Source organism: Pteropus vampyrus, unplaced genomic scaffold (assembly GCF_000151845.1).
Source record: "Pteropus vampyrus isolate Shadow unplaced genomic scaffold, Pvam_2.0 Scaffold134, whole genome shotgun sequence".
Taxonomy (NCBI): Eukaryota; Metazoa; Chordata; class Mammalia; order Chiroptera; family Pteropodidae; genus Pteropus; species Pteropus vampyrus.
This window is the reverse complement of record NW_011888915.1, coordinates 1,442,232-1,460,106: the sequence shown is the minus strand read 5'-3', so window position 1 is coordinate 1,460,106 and position 17,875 is coordinate 1,442,232. Positions and strand designations below refer to the sequence as shown.

The window sequence follows — 17,875 nt, the reverse complement described above, 5'->3', positions numbered from 1 at the left end:
TGGTTTGGGTGGGGAGATATAAAGGCAACTGGGCATCAGGCACCAGATCAAACTTCTGGTTTCTGAGGTCTCTTTCAAACCTAGGATTTTCTGGCAAAGAGTAAATAGCACATATCCACAGCACCACGTAAAAATTACACCCTTTATTCAGGATACTAGTAGTTTCTTACCTCCTGTAGCTGAGATTCTTTCTTTTTGGAAGACAAATTCAAGTGTTTTTCTAAGATGCCACAATACTTCTCTGTCTCCTTGTCATACTTCTTTTTGGCTTCCTGGGAAAGAAGAAAGGAGAAGAGAAACTGAGTAAAATGTTGCAGGAATAAAAGCAATTCTGGTCAAGATCTTTCTACTCATCTTCATAGCTTCATGATTCCCTCAGACCACTAAACAACAGCAGGCAACCCAACTCCTACCCTTCAAGTAATGTCCGTTAAATCAAGCAACCACCCACCCATCAACAGCCCGATGGCTTTGAGTGTCTGTCTATCATGGAGGCACCATCGCAATGCCAAAAATGAGATAAACACCAGTATTTCATAGTGGCAAAGCCAGGACTCCACCTTCTGAGAACTGCAGTTCCGAAATAGAAATTTCTAGCTTGTAATTCACAAGGATGTTCAAAGCCATACAAAGAAGGGAAGTTACCTATGAAGATAATCTCAAAGTAGGAAGATCTACTTATAGCTTAAATGGGACAAGTCTAAACTTAAGGGAGATCCAGCTTTAATAGTGTGCAAAAAGTACTTCTTAATATAAAGACCTAAATATCCCTTGAAGCAATAATATCGCATACAGGTCTTTAAGCTGAGGAACAATTCAAAACATAGAAGATATTATCATCACAAATAGCAAAAAAGGGAAGAAAGCAAGCCATCAGCAACATCACAGCCCAAGAATAGGGTTTGGGATAATTAAGTGTGAGATATCTAACAAATATAACTGGGAAGGCTATGTGGTCATATGGAAAAGTGCTCATGATACAATATAAAGTAATAATAGCACGCTAAAAACTCAGTGTGTCCCACATAGCATTTGTCTACCTATAGACAAGGATTAGATGGAAAATACCGTTTGGGAAATTTTTATTGTCCCTTATTAACTGCTTTCAAAATGAAAAATAATATAAATATCATAATACATGTAATAGTCCCTGTTCTCTCACCACATCATGGAGTCATTGAGGTTCTATTTTTATCTCCCACTTATAGATAAGAAAAACTTAGGACCAGAGAGGGTTAACTTGTAAAAAGTCACAGAGAGTGACAGAGCTGGGATTCAGCCCAGGACAAGCTGCCCCCAAAGCCCATATCTTAGCTAATTTGAGACACACGGTCACAGGCAACTCTTTCTTCCACATTCCAATAGGGATGGATAAGCATTGGCCTGATTAACAGGAACACATTTACTGAGTTCATCACTCCTGCTTTTAAGGACTCATGTGGAGCTGACAGGGGATGTTTTTCTGCAATTACAAAGCCTATAGGAGGAGAAAAATATTCGTGGCTAGAATAAGGAAGCTCAGAGACATATCTATTCATTTAACAAACATATAACGCATGACCACTGCGTTAGGCTCCTCTAGGCACTGAAATACAAGACACAGTGGTCCCTAGCCTCATGGTGGGGATGTTCCAGTAGAATAAATACAATTAACCACTAAGCAAGTGAACGGCATAATTAAAGACTGCCTCAAGTGCTGTGAAGGAAATAAACAGGGTGCAGTCACAGAGATTCTGCACATAGGGTGCTCAGGAGAGGCCTCACTGAGAAGAGGTGTGAGCTAAGACCTGCTAATCTTGCAAGGTTCAGAGTTTTGTCTTCTAGAGCAGGAGAGTGGTAAGTGCATACGCTCTGGACAGAACACTCAGAGTGAAAGTAGCACAGGAATCACCAAGAAGCTGTCATCTGAAGCCCCAACAAGCTCCATTTATCTGGTGAACAACAGAGTGAGCCTCACAAAGTGGGCAGAATCATTATCCAATATTGGCTGACATGTATTCATTTCTACAAATCTGAATTTTGCTTAAAAGACTACTTACATACAATAGCAATTAAATATGCAGAAGCAAGTGAAGAAAAAGACTGAGGAGGCATTCCTCCTTCAAATTTGAGAGGTACAGGCAAGACAATTGATTCAAGCAACTCCTTTCCTTTATAAAAACCAGCAACCTATGGCTGAGGCTCCAACTTCCAATTAATGCTCACTTAGCCACTCCACCAGCCCTGCCAGCAACCCTCAAAAAGGAGAACCTTGCGCTGGGATAGTCCAGCTGGCCGAAGGTGAGAAAAGGCCAAGGAACATGAGTCACTGGCATTCTGTGATTTTCTGGCAACTCGAGCCTCCACATTCCATGTTTAAGAGGACAGCCAAAGCAAGAGAAAGGGAAGCAGTTCTGTCCTGAGAAACAGCAGCGAGACCTCTGTGGGAATAACTCTAAGATTTACATCATGCTCTTAGGATGGGAGGCTGGTGTCACCCAGTTACTCAGAAACAGGGTGGTGTGCACTCTCCAGGTAGTCCACTGGGGATGGCTAAGTGGAAAAAGGACAGAGTCAGGATGCTGCAAATTATTCTCAACTCTGTGGACTGACTCTAAACGAATCACTGCACCTCTCCAGGATTTGGTTCCCTCATCTATAAACTGAGGATGACCAGATAATTGCTCAGGCTTCTTCTTCTTTTAGCTCGAAGACTGTCTAATAAAATAAAGATAAGGACATCTACCTCCTCACAGGATTGTTAGGACTAAAAGAGATAAACCATATACAATGCTTAACAGAATGCCCAGCACATGCTCAGTAAATCTCAGTGAATGATGGTGGTGGTGGTGGCAGCGATGGTGCTGAAGATGATGAGGTCCATCATCCCTATCTCCTTATTAAACTCTTGCTTTCCATGTCCCATGTCCCAGGAAAGTAACCCTCCACAGCACTACCACAATTTGAGATTGTATGTTTACTTATACCTTTGTGTCTAATGTCTTCCTCCCTAGCCACACCACAAGTACAGTGACCACATCTGCACTTATTCTCCACCATGCACAGAGCATGCTCTCCTGTATCTTTTTAATGAATGAACTGTGTGTACTGGATGGATATAACAGTTAACATCAAATGACTATGTGACAAATACTGTTGTAGGTATTATATATGAGTCCACTCATTTCTTCCTCGTAGTGACTCTCCGAGGTAAGTACTATCATTATCCCTATTTAATAGCTCAGGAAACAGGCATGGAGAGGTTCAGTAACCTCTCCCAAGTTTACGTGCAAATAGCAGAAATGAGATTTGGACTCAAGCAGTCTAGCTTGAGCGCCCACTCTTAACCACTGCTCACCAATGTCTATTCTACTTTCACTTACAGAGCTTGGACTGCAGGAAAAATAATCTCCCCCCAACTCAGAACTCTAAACGTAGGACTATGGTTATGCCAAGCTCCAGGGTACTGCCCTGCTCTTCAGAAGCCATATTAGCACAAGAATGCCCAGAAGTAGGCCTCCTTGGCAGCCTTCACACACCACAATCTAACTTCTGCTTCCTGCAAGTAGCAACAGGTTGTTATAGCAACGGAAGCAGCACAGAGGGGTGAGGAGGAGGAAGGGTAATTTTAGCATCACACAAGCTGAGTTCAGAAACTAACTTAGCCACTAAGAGCCCTTGCTGGCTCTTAAGTATTCTTGAGTCTGCTCCCTACAATGCCTAGTAGAGGGTTTGTTGTTACTTTGTTTTCTCTTAAATGCATATAATACTATGACATAAATGCATGGGTGTGGGGGGTTGATGGAAAGTAACAGGTATACTGAAAAAAAACATAACAACAACAACAACAAATGGGGAGGAATGAACAATGATTCCCAATGTCATCACATCGTTCTTCAACAGGAATGAGAGAACAGAATATATGTGAGAGGAAACATGTTTTGGTGAGCAACCACTTTCCTTAAAATTTTTCATTTTCATATTTCTCACTGTCTATAGGCCCCTCACTCACTCAACCTGGAAAAGTACCTGCTCTTGTCAGTACTATCAGTGATATTAACCTAAAGAGAGCCTGACTCAGACTTCTCCTCCTCCTCTGTGATAACCTCCAAACCAGTACTGAGGGAAGAGGCCAGAGTGAGAGGCATCTGGGCTCAGACAAAGAAGGGACAACTGAAAAGACAACTCAAACAGGTCCACTCTGCCTCTGCCTCAAAGCTCTCCAGAACCTCCAGTGCTGCTGCTGTGTGTTTTCAGGAGTAGTAGGCACAGACTCAAGGCCACTAAAGACAAGTTACGCATAGGGGCTGTGTAAGCAAGAACTCAGGGAGGGGCACTCACAACATTTTCTCACCCATTACTGTTTCCTCAATCTTGGACAAAATCTTAATGGAACGAGACATCCTTTAAATTATACATTCCTTGATCTCTTATACAAAGCCAATGAGCTCCAATTTCTTCATAAATGTAAACTGTAAAATTGGTATAAAAGTGCTATAGAACTGGAAGAAAATTCTTTGCTGTGGTCTTTCTTTCAAAGTATGGCCAACCATCCCCTCTCGATAACCCCAACTATACTGAACATTATCTCTTTCATTTTCAGAAAGCAGATGTACTTAGTTGGGAGAGGATGGAAGACACCACTTCTTACTTTTTGGCTATCTTTTCCCCACCTATAAGCACCACTCAAGACCATTTCACAAGAGTAAAATCCGTATTATCTGAGTAAAAGGGTGACATTACCCAAAACCCCTGCAGGTGGCGCAAGGGACTGAAGCTGAAGGACTCACAGTTCCAGAAAAAGAAGAAAATCTTGAAAATCCTTTTGCTTTCATTGATTGCAATGAAAACACCTTCCTTGCATGTGCCCTCTAACATTCTACTGAAGGTCAAACTGGCTAAGGCTTCCTAGTGACTTATCACAGGGCAGGGGAACCCGGAGAAAAATGAATCTCTTTGCAGTCTTTCAGGAACACATTAGAATCAGCCAAATTTGGGCTACGGTCTGTCCAGGTCAGTGATAACAAATGGTGATCTCTGGGCTGAAGTAGTCTCACTTTTTGACCTGTAAAATGCGTAATATATGTTTTTAGTTATTCATCAACATTTTTCTAAAATCAGGAGATTTCACATAAAACTCTGACTTTTCAGTTTCTCTTGAAAATTTTAAGCTCTAGCAAGAGAGGGTTCATTTTCACACACAGCAAAAATGGGTTAAGAACAGAGTCCCTATGCCCAGAGGGATCGATTTGTGATCTGTGTTCTAGGCTCCGAGTCCTGGATTTCACAGTAAATACAATCCTACATTGTCCAAGCACATAGGTACCTACCTAACAACACAAAGGAGGCATAAGTTTCTACCTTTGGATGATTTATGAACCAGCACAAAATGATTAAATAACAAAATACTACAATGACTGCTCTGGGATTGACCACTCAGTCTTACTTCAGATATTTGTGAAGAACAGATGAGCTAGGTGTACTCCAGGTTCATCCATCCAAGTTTTTCGGGAAGATTTTCTAAAAGTGTGTTTTCCACACCTCTCACCCTAAAATCCAAGAACAAGGGTTGCAAAATTCTCACCTTGGCAGCCCCAATCTGCTCCTTTCGAAATTTCTCCAAGGGTGTGATGAGCACCTCACTGGCATTCTCAATCTGGTGAGGAAAAACAGAGAAGAATGGGATGGGGGTGAAGGGGCACAAAAGCAGTATCAGTAAAGAATTATAGCAGTTCTGGAACAAAATGCCTGCCAGTGTCTCAGTGTAAAATTTGAGTAAGCAATATTGTACATGTGGCAACTGCTCACAAAACTTGAACTGACAGCATGTCAAATCAAAATCTAGTCATCAGTTTAAATCAATATTCTTCTTGTGCATGATTATTCTTTAAAATTAAAAATTAAGAACTCTAAAAATGTAAGCAACCATCTTAAAAGCAGAGGGAAACTGGTGATAGGGTAGAGTCTAAATTTCAAGCTTCAAATGACATTTTATAAATGCTCAGTCACTCGAGTTATATTTAAGTAGATATATTTAAAGTAGACCAACAGTGAGTCTAGATCACAAATAAACAGAAAGCATTTGGGGACATCTGGTGGCGTAAAAACCTTCCAACCAGATTTTGTGTAGACCAACCAGTGCTGAACTAGGGTCAGGAGACTTGACTGCTTCTCGACTTCATCTCACAGCCTCACCACCTCAAGGTCCTGCACTCCAACTACACCGTCACTCAAATGCACCTCAAATGTACCAAACCCGCTCCACTTCCAGGCCTTTGCATTTCACTGTTCTCTTCAGATGCTCTGTCCCCAAATCCTTATGTGGACAACTCATTACCCACTGCACTTCAGGTTTCGGCTTAAAGGTCACCTCTTTAGGGAGGCTTTTCCAATGTAATCCACAGAAACTTCCCACTGGCCCACCAGCTGTTTTCTTCAGAAGACATAAGCCAGCTCAAGTTTCCTGGTTCACCAATACACACGACGCATACAACACTGTCTTGTAAATGCTCACTTGTCCACCACTATCCCCAAAATACAGAAAAGTGCTGAAACAAAGGAGCACTCAAATATTTTTCAAAGATTAAATGAACGAATGAATTATTTCTTGATTGGCTGCCAATGGTGCGACCATGGGCAAAACATTTAACCTCTCTGGGATCCAATTTCCTCATCTAAAAAATGAGTGGGCTGGATTGTTCCAACTCTAAAATTCCATGGTCTTTTCGAAAGGAGTATAATACTTTACAATCTTTCCTTTTAAGTCATTCACTGCTCACTCATTGCTTAACTGATTATTTCAGGAATCTCATCGCAACAAAGCATTATTTTTCTAAATCGCATGCATATCCATCACAATGAAACAAACAGGGTAAATGCCAGAAGCCAGAGATGGACACAGAAAAGAATTAACTGGACAAAGTGGGGGATAGAAGGTGGCAAATTTCCAAATTTATTGCCATTTGCCTTTTGCTCAATTTTAAGAGCATTTATTTTAGTAGAGAGCAACACCAGAGTGTTGCAATGTTGTTTCACTTGTTTGATTTTTATTGGTATTTGACGTGGCTTAACTGGCTCACTTGTTTAAGTCCTTTCCACAAATTAAATATGTTTCTGAAGCTCACGATGGTAAGCTAAGCCCTTAAGTCAGCATTTCTCAGCTTTAGCTTCATGTTAACCCCACTGGGGAGCTTTTAAATATCCCTATGTCCAGGCCACACGCCAGACCAATGTTATCAGAATCTCTGTACTTCATCTCAGGCATCACTATTTTTTAAACTCCCCAAGCTGTTCTAATAGGCATCCATTATTGAGAATCCAGCCCTAAGTAGATGCTAAATATATAAAAGCACTAACGGCTCACCTGGAAATCAGGATTCCCAATTCCTTGTCCCAGTCCTTCTATTGCTTGATATCAACCTGAATTCATAAGACCTCAGCTCTCTCATCTATCAAATGAGGAACTGCAGAAGTGAGAATCAGGTCTGTCTGTCTGTCTGGGTCTAAGAGTCTATGACTAAATTTTCCACTCAGTTCCAAGCGCTGTGCTGATATTGAAGATATGTTAGCTCATTCCCTGCCCTTCAAGAATTCATGTTTACTGTGAGACACGTGCTCTGATTATTAGGACACAATGTAGTAAAATACAGAATCAGAGGCATGAACTGTATATTAAGAAAATATAAGGATGGCCAAATATCCCAGAGTGTCAGGAAAGGCTTCCCAAAGAAGATACAGCCGCTGCTAATCTGAGCTGAATTGAAGATAAAAGTATCACAGGTCAAGGAGGTAGGGAAGGGGCTTGTGATAGCCAGATACTCAGATATAGACAGTAGAAACTTGATTCACTGACATCAATAATAAAATTGCAAAGGCAAGCTGAAAAGTTTAATCCAATCTTTGTTCCCTTACCATAGGCCAAAGCAATCTGCAAGATATTCATTGTGATTTGCTCATCACACCCCTCACCCCCAAATACTGACTCGGCCAGGAATCAGACTCAAAAGAATCATTTTCCTTTCTCAAGCACAAGGCATGTGCACAAACACACAAGCTTTCCCCTGCCTCCACCCACCAGCAACGCTGCTATTGCTGCTACTACCACCTTCCCTATTCTGGTTCACAAACCTAGCAATGAGCAATCATGGAAAACAGTCTCTCTCTCTCTCTCTTTCTCTCTCTCTCTCAAGGGCGGAAGGTGAGAGGTTTCTGATCTGTCTGGAGTTTTAAAAACATTCCCACATTCTCTGGTATAATACACACTTGGCGGGGGGGTGGGGGGTGGGCAAGATTGAAACCAGGCTATTCCACTTATTAATTGTGTTATCTTGGGCATGTTACCTAACCTCTATAAACCTCAGCATCTTCATCTGGACAATGAGGATGATACAGGTACCATCTCACAGAGTCACCATGAGTGTTAAAATAGAAAATGTGTGGCTAAATAATGTCTCGGTAAATGCTACGGACTTAACTGTGTGCCCCACAAATTCATATGCTGAAGCCTTAAATGGTTAAGTTAATTAAACAAGGAGGCCATTAGACAGAGGTAGCTCTACTGCATTAGTAGCCTACATGAGCAAACCAACACCTAAGCCTGTGAATGCCTCAAGTTTAAGAAATCTAAACCTAAGGACAACCAATCATACATGACAACCAGCCTTTCTCAAACAAGGCAACCACTTAAGTGATAGTCAATTAAATAATTTCCTTGCTTTGCTTCCACATCCTCTGTATAAAAGTCTTTCCCCTAAAACTAACTCCTGTCAGTGGAGCACCCCTAACCACTTCCAGGTTGGTACTGCTCAATTCAAATGGATTTTTTACTCAAATACTCTTAAAAATTTAATATGTCTCTGTTTATATTGTAATACCCCCATGTAATAGTATTTGTGAATGGGGCCTTTTGGAAGATGATTAGGTCATGAGGGTGAAGATGCATGATGGGATAGTGTTCTTATAAGAAGGGACAGGATAGCTTCCCCGCCCTTTCCCTGCCATGTGAGGAAATGGTAAGGCGGTGCCATACGCCAGCCAGGAAGAGGGCTCTCCCCAGGAAACACCTCAGTAAGCCCCTTGATACTGGACGCTCAGTCTCCAGAACTGACAGAAATCAGTGTTTGTTGTTTAAGCTACCCGGTCTATGGTATTTTGGCAGCCCCAGCTAAGACAGGAAACTTAGTCTCAAAACTTAGTAAATAATAAGAGACGAAAAACGTTCATGAACGGACAAAGCACTACTTAGAGAGAAGGCCTTCTTGGGGCAAATCATGTGTAGCTAGCAGGGGGCTTCAAATAAGTCCTCAGTCCTGGTATCTTAGCGATATGGGGGAAGATGCAAAAGAACTTGTGGATGTGGAATTGCTTATCTGTTAATGCTGAACCACATCAGAACAAAATCTAATTCAAAAGATATCTCTTAAGAACCCAAAGATCAGCATTTGAATCCTGAATTTGCTTCTCTTTGAAGAACTTCTTAGATCTACCACTGCCTACTAAGTACCCATTTACTGGGTGCCTCCTGCGTGGCAGGTGCCGTGTTAGGTGCTTTGGAATTAAAAATGAAGGAGTGACCCTGCCGTCTAAAAGCTCTGGGATGAGTTTAATAAGGTGGGGGAGGGAGGGTTGCAGTGTGGGGCATTTTCATTCCCATTCTGCCAGTAGAGATTCTAAGGCCCCAAAGAGTTAAACAGTCCTAAAGATCCACCCAGAAGTAACATATCTTATGTATACACCTTACAGTGAATCTTTAGAAGGACAATGAAGTCATTCTCAAGTTATCCAAGTAGTATATCCTTTATCATTTACAAAAGGCTTCAAACTCTGCAAAGATGAGAAGGCTTGCTTAAGAGCCCAAACCACTCAAGTGGCTGAGCCTGTTCTTCTGACAACAAATCCCATGCTTCCTTAACATGATCACACTGTCCGGGATCAAGAGCAGCCCAGCTGTACTCACCATCCGTATCCGCTCATCTTCAAGATTCCTGAGAACAGTGGCAAACTCCTGCAAAGACTTTGCTGGAAAAGAGAAAGGGGCCATGAGATAGAAGCTGAGTAATGAGCCTTCGGGAGCCTTTCCAGATACAGCTCTCAGGTTATAGATTCAAATCCCTTGGCACACACAGAAGCCTAAAGTCAATTGCTTCCCAAGGCTCCCCTTATCTTTTAATTATTAACCATTAAGGATGACCCAGAAATGCATGTTAATTCCACCTGGCACTCTAGCTAGGGAAGGATTTCCTTCAAGGAAAAGACTGGCCTGTTCCTGAGAATACCCAGGACTGATGAGATGCTGGCTGGCTCCCAGGCCCCGGGCTGGAAGGGGCAGAGTTCCGCCTAAGAGTTGAAGGATTTCCTGCCCAGGATTTGACCTCCTCAACCTTTGTTGTGGGGTTGCGTCAGAACCCAACCTTTCTTTGGCACTAGAATTAAACAAACAGTGCTGCTGGCACTGGAAGCCACACCTCTGGCTTCTCCTTAGGTTCTCCTGAGTCCCCACACTGCTTATTAATGCAATACAACTTGCAGCATGGCAGTCAGACGGGAAAAGTCTCCTTCGCTAGAATTATTCCCAAAGGCAATAGGCATTAAGTGCAATAGTCCTGAGGATATCTGGGACATTTGTGTAACGTTGGGAAAAGCATCCGTATATTCAGGATGACAGAAATGACACGTTTTCACTGCTCTCGGTGCCTTTCACTGTTCTCCCAACTGCCTTTGCTCATGCCTGGATCCTTGTGCTCTGCATGGCAACAGGGACTCCTTCAATATAACTTTAATTATTTCAACATAACTTTCTCAATTGCTTGCTCACTTCATGGAGTCAACCAAGATGCCCAATGTAAGTAGAATAAAGTGCAATGAGTAGGCCCTGACAAAGAAAGGTGTCTTGACATTGCAAATCCTCTGTGCTCAGCGCTGCCTACAAAAGACAAATAGGCGATGGTAAAGAGTGAAGCAGCACAGCGATGTGATAAATGGTAACTCCGCCCCCAGCCTCTTGATAAGGAAATTACAAAGAGCAGTGGGGACCACTGTGAGTTAGACACTGAGCTCCTCTCCCCATCTGTAAGCAGCTATTGAGCTCGAGCCAATTGTTGCCAGGCCAGAATAATCATATTCTCCAATTTTCAAAGAAGCTGGAAAACTGGAACTTCATATAAATTCAATTTATATGGTAATTTAATTTTAAAAAATGAGTGCCAAAGAAAACATGGCTGCATTCTGATCTCAGTCCATAAGCGAGCATTTGCAATCTCTTATCTAATTCTTTCCTCACCTACCTGTGTTCTGCTTGTACTCTAGGTTCTTAGTACTGTGGCTGGAGCACGAACGGCACAAAAACAGCCAGAAGCAGAACACTAAAGGAAAATGGAGAGGAGAGCCCCACTGCAAACCTTCGAGCTTTCTCCTGCAGGTAAGAGGGTGAGAGACAATCCTAGAATGCTGAGAAGCCTAGAAGAGCGCTGGGTGCCTGACCCTCACCTAACTCTGCCTCCTCAACTGTTACTACACCCTTCTTAATTTATGACAGATCCTTCCTATCTCTGGAAAAAGACTCAGTGACGACACTGAAAATGTGATAAACAGCACAGTTATGACTTACCTATACACATTTCATCATCTGTTTCTGCATCTCCTATGCATTGAAATTTAAATTCATTTAAGGAATCTGCAAATTTTCTCTTCGCTGAAGATAAATCTAGCAAGAAAAAGAGTAAAAAGAAAAAATGAATTACTGAAATAAACCGGCTTTTATATCTGCTGCACTTCTTGGTCCTTCTACTACTAAAGCAGCTAGTAGATTTATCCCTGAGTCCATTTCAAAGCACAAAAGAATATAAACTCAAATAGTAAATTCTTATTTATAACATGAAATACTGGTTTGCTTTAGAAGTTAATATATTTGCTACATTTGCTTTAACAATTCTGGTCCTGTCTCTAATTCTTCAAGCTACACAGTGAGGTCTTAGCCATTTGACACAGGTGGGAATCCACTTGCCTAATGAGGTCAGGGGGAAGGATGGATCAGAGATGACATCAGCATCTACAGCCCTGAGGGTCAGCTCTGTAACTGACCCTCCATACAGTCAGTGAAGCTGCCCCCACAACAGACTCAACAATACCTTCCCCAAGTCCAACTCGCCCCACAAACTGGTGTTAGGTAGAGAGCTGGAAGAAAGGGCTGGGACCTGCCCCATCCCCATGGCATAGGAGTACCTGGACTTCCTCTTCTAACTCAAGTTACGGGAGGCCTGAGTTCCCAGAACCCTCTCAGCTACCTTCACAAACAGATGAGCCGGTCAGCTTGACAAATTTCCACCTGGCCTATTTCCCTGGGTCACCACGTTCCACCACCGCCATGAAACAAAGCCCTGGCAATGCTTTGGGTTGGGGTAAAAACACACCCCACACATGGTATCTATAAAGAAAGGTCTCGGAGGCCCTTGTCAAATTTAAAAAATAAGCTTTCATTTAAGACAGTAATAAAAGTCAATGATCTTTCCATGAACCTTCAGCTTCTGTTAAGGGTATAAAACCACCAAGGTACCTTTCAGTGGCCTGACAGACACGGCTGCTCGGTACAAATGTGCTTAACTTAATTCCACGTGCAGCCTTCCTGCAGATTAGGCTAATCACTCAAATTACCCTCAACCATGTTTCCCTCATTGGAGGGGAAATGGAATTATGTTCGAATTCCCAGAGGAGGGAAATATGAGGCATAACTGGCAACAAAGCCTGGCTTTAATAAGATATTGGGAGGAGGAGTGAATGGGGGAATTCTGGCTTCACAGATCAACATAACCTACTGGAATAAAAGCATCCATGATCCTTAGCACTTCTCTTTTTTTAGTTCCCAGATTTGTCCCTTGAGGTAAGGTTATGGTTTTTTCCATCTTTTGGCTTTGTTTTTCCTCCACATACCTGGCAGTGCATCCTGCTCACTGTGCTGTTTAATACATGCGTGTGAAAGGAGGGTTCTGTACACATATCCGACCCCCAGGGTTCAGCTCATCAATACGAGTGGTCATTCCAAACAATGGCTGCCGGTGAAAGAGCTAGGCTGGCCATTCTTGGGTCTGGGGCTCAAGCTACCATGGATACCAGTGGCTCCTGCTCCAGGACCATCAGACAGTGGCTCCGATGACACATCCTGAGCTAACTGTTCGCTCGTAAAAAGGCCTCTGCTCTACACTCCTCCACTCTAATAGGAACGCACCTGTAGTGGAGAAGGAGAACATGGGAGCCAACAGCCAATAGTATCCAGCCTCTCCCTGGTTCAGTCTCTTTAATGGAATGGCCTGTGGCAAAAAGTCCAAAGATGCTGGCAGGGGAATCGGGCATCTCTTAAAACTGGCTAACACAAGCTGAGGATATCCCTGAGAACACAGATCACTGCCTGACAAGTCGAGAAAGAAACAGATGCATCTGAAACTTAGAACTCTGTGCAAAGGAAGGACAGAAGAGGCCACAGGCAGGCAGGATGAAAAAAAAGGAAGAATAATCAGAGTAGAAGACAATGCCCTCCAAGATGCCCGAAGTGCAGTGCTTGGAATGTGGGCATGGTTGTACTCCCTCTCATTTTAGTCAGAATGTTCCCTTGATCACAACTCACAGAGAAAGGCCTGAACAAAGAACAAGAACAGGTTGCTTCTCTATCTACCTAAAAATCCTCCTGTGCCTCACCAGTAGAGCAAGAAAGACTCAAGCTGGACAACCTCCTCAACGAGTGGAAAAAAAGTGAAACATAAGCTAGGCTTGGGAAAGCTCCTAACACGCACCTGAAAAGCTGTACTGCCAGGGGTGGCTGCCAATGAGGATCAAGGAGTGGCTCACGCTGCACAACGGGGCCTTTGTTGGGCCTTTTCAAGGGAGGACCTATTTAGCCAGGGGCAGGGCCTGTTAACTTATGACCAGAAGGTAACCTGATTTCATTGTCCAGTGGCACACAGCACACCCCACTACAGCACAAACCTGAGAGGCAGTGTGGGCCCCACAAAGCTGATAAAGAGGCTGGTCCACCTTATGGAAGATTAGGTAATGAGAACTGGTATGGAGTCAATACTGGGCTGTAGGCCAGTGAGGACAGCTGGGTAGAGTGAGAATCCCAGTTATTGGAATCTGAAAAGGAACTCACCATGGGCTTGAATGAGTCACGCTTAAGAGAGAAATCTTTCATTAAAGGTACAGTGGACACCCGTTGTTTTGCTTGTTCAAGATCCACTCCCCAGTCTTTGAGACAGCATCTCAAACTGCTTTGGAGAGTCTCCCTTCACTTGCACTGCATGGAGTTCTGATTATATCCTTATCAGCCCCTTCCCCAGCCCCTGACCCTCACCCCAACCTCCACTGTTTCCTGGGTTCAAGTTTCAACTCCATCATTTACCAGATATGTAACTAACCCTGGATTAATCATAAAATCTTAATTATTTCATCTGACGGCTATCGGCCCTACCTAACCTATCAGGCTGTCAGGAGATATAGTGAGACATACTATTTAACCACTGTACTGTAAGCTTCAGTTCTAGGCAATGCTGGGCTATTCTTCCCTAATATACAAATCTTCCAGTAACAGGACCCAGGAAGAGTAATCACGACTACCTGTAATGACAGCTCAGAGAAATTAAAGGACAGACATAAAAGTGAACAGCCTCTTAGGAAGGGATCTGTGACTTGATCAAGTCCCCCAAACTGATGTCCTTATAACATGTGAGCATGCATGCTGCCTCATCCCATTAAGATAAACCCCTCTCTGTCATATGAGACAATTAAGAGGACATCAAAAAAGAATGCCCAAGTCATTGCTTCTTGTTTATTTCAACCAAAAGGATTGGTGGCATCTTAGGTAGAGGATCGCCTTGGATATGCAGCTGCACAGAGACTTATTTCTGGAGCCTTCACTCTGATGTAGACAGGAATCTAACATGCACATTCCAGTAAGAGGAGAGGGGAATGAGAGGCTGGTATTGGTGCTGGGAGCATACCAAACCTCATAGCACCCTGCTCACATAACCCCACTGTTTCATGTTTAGGCAGAGCAAGACACTGCTGAGAGCCAAGCAGGGTCAATAATATTTACTTTGCAGAAACATCTGTTGCTAGAAAGGCAGAATGCTGGCCAGAGCAGAAAGAAGTCATAACTGGCAGCCTCTGGGGAGGACAAGTATCTGCTTTACAGAATAAGTAGGCTCTGCCTCTGAGTGAGGAGACCAGGTGGGGAAAGGATGTGGAAGCAGCTAGAAGTGTGGCTTTGAGAGACTGCTTCCAAAGCTGTCTGCTCACTAGGGGACGAGAGGAAAGTGTCCATCTCTTCCTGGAGATGCCCTGCTCTGCCACGGCAGATACTTATCTGCATTGAGTTTAAGAGAGTTTAAGCCAAGTATAATCCTTTTTTCAGTAAAACAGAAGGTTTATCATAATTTTCTTAAGTTAGAATCTACTTTAATTTACACAAATTTTACCAGTAAAACCACAAGTCAAGCCATTTCCTTTTTATGTACAATATACATATACACACAGAAACACACGTCTGTGGACACCCACATAATGACAGACTCAAGATAACCTTACTATTATATTCCCAGTACATCGTTTGCCTTTCTCTGACCTCCAATGTTACCAAAATTGTATATAACTACAATTTTGTATATAACTACAATTTTGTATATTGCTACTCTGTCACAGCTCCCTGGACTTAGAAACTGATTACAGTTAATAAAGACCAACTGCCAAAGTAAGTACTTGCAACAGCATTGGTTTATTGGCTACTTATTGCAAAAAAATACCCAAATCTCCAGGTCTTGCTAATCTCTGCCTCCTCTGAAGGCCAATTACACTTACTCTCTGTGCCTCATCACCTTGAGTGATTCCAGAACTATCCATGAGTGGTTTCATGTCATAATGCATAGGTGCAGAGGACAAGGCTGGGCAAGATGACCCTCAGAACCCACTGTACTGATATGATCCAGCATGGCAATACAGGCTGGCCAACGGGTGCAGTGTCCGATGTTCCCCAGGCTGTGGGACCCATAGTGAGAGCGGAGAAGTGGGCACCAGCTCCTGAGGGACTACTGTGTTTCCCCATTCCCAGGTAAAAACCACATGCACAAAACCAAATTCTCCTCTTCTACCCTCTCCCACTGGAGCCAACTGAGGGCCTCTTTCAGTGTCCCCAGTTCAGTAAAGGGTACCACCATTCACCCTGCCACACAAGTCAGAGTCGGACACCCACATGTCATCCTTGACAGTGCAGTCCTTCCCAAGTCTGTCCATTTTGCCACCTAAGCATCTTGATTTTGCTAACTCCTCCCCAACACTATCAGTAACCCCTAAACCAAATACCCCACTTGCCTGGGTAACTGCAGCTGCCTCCTCTCTGGTCTCCCCACATCCCCTTTTGTCCCTCCAGTCAGCTCTCTACCCAATCGTGTCAGCTCCAGCAGCGAATCCTATGATGGGTTCCCAGAGCTCTAAGAACAAAGACCAAAGTCCCTCCCAAGGCCGGAGAGGCCCTTCATGGTCTGGGCCCCCATAGTCCCCTCTATGGGCTCCAGATGCTCTGGTTTCTGCCAGTTCCTGAAATATGCCGTACTCCTACCAGCAGCCCTCAGCCCAAAAGTTCATTCCTCACGGACTTCTCTAGGCCAAATCCTATCCCATTTTCACTCCCTGAGTCCTATGCACCTCTTCTTCATGGCAATTTTATATCGTTCAGGTAATTCTTCGATTAATATCTCCACAACTAGTAAGTCCCATAAGGCTGAGAATCATGTCTCTTTATGATCACCACTGGATCCTCAGAACCTAGTACAGTGCCTGGCTGAGAGCAGGTGTCACAGAAAGAACAAAGGGAGAGAGGAAGTTGGGCACTCCACTAGTCCATTACATTCATCAAAGATGAAATTCCCGATTCTATGCTTGACAAGTGAAAACAATCAGATTAGGTATGTCAGGAGAAATTTTCCAACTTATGGAAGACTGGTTGGAGGTTGTATATGTAGGAATGTGCTTACTGTTAACATAAAACCACCGCCCTCCCCCGCACCCCCCCCCAGCCCCGATGCTGTCTATTGAGGAAGATTCTCACAGAGCTTCAGAAAGAGCCACCATCAAGAGCAGAAAGCAAAACCTTCTCTACATCAAGGGATCAGGAGAAATGAGTGACAAACATGCCAATTGTCGGCCACAGCCACGTGACCCCTTTCAGCCCCAGCATGTCCCCAGGCCTGAAGCTAAAACACATGAAAGAAGAGTTCCCAGAGATCCTTCTTTTCTTTTCCCCTATATCTGGGCAAGCGGAGAACACATCCTATCAGAAACTACACTTAGGGTGAGGCATTCCCCCTATTCACCATTTCCCTAAGTCTGCACGTGGCAATTTAAACCTAGATCCACTGATTACTGTAAGAAAAGCAAGTGAAGTTCCTTTATTAAATGTCATTCTACAGCGTGAACCCCTACATTATACAAGCAAAAAGAAACAGACCCTGTTCAAATCTTACAATAGAACAAAATTCCCCCAATAGCATTCATCTAGTTTCTGTGATACACGGTCTTATCTGTGACCACTAGGTGGCGATTAACTATATTGGAGAAGGTATGCTAAGACTTAAAGAGAAATGACAGGATAGGCAGCCTCAAATGCAGTGCTGGGGACAGAACCTGTTCTCTGGATGAAGACACCCACCCAAGAAGAGAAATGTCCAGTAGGTGCTCAATCAGCAATAGAGGGATGGGCCCTGGCCTCCATGGAGGTAGAATTGCCCTAACACATTCAGATGATTGACCTGCGTTTATTTTATCCATTCAAGCCTGAGACATGGAGGGGAAGGGCTGGAGGGATGAAGTAACTCTCCAACGTGTCTCTCACATTCTTTTAAATCTGGCTGGAGCAGAC

The 17,875-nt window shown here is 43.3% G+C and overlaps 1 protein-coding gene across 2 annotated transcripts in view; it reads right to left on the bottom strand.

The window, feature by feature from the left end:
* ARHGAP26 (Rho GTPase activating protein 26) overlaps positions 1-17,875 on the bottom strand; it is a 399,050-nt gene that overhangs the window by 287,366 nt on the left and 93,809 nt on the right. For both annotated transcript variants that reach the window (XM_011367454.2, XM_011367455.2), the window contains exons 2-5: positions 11,585-11,680; positions 9,935-9,996; positions 5,564-5,635; positions 171-272 (exon numbers count right to left, since the gene is read on the bottom strand). In XM_011367454.2, the coding sequence (XP_011365756.1) occupies positions 171-272; positions 5,564-5,635; positions 9,935-9,996; positions 11,585-11,680 (332 nt within the window). The remainder of the gene's footprint in view (positions 1-170; positions 273-5,563; positions 5,636-9,934; positions 9,997-11,584; positions 11,681-17,875) is intronic.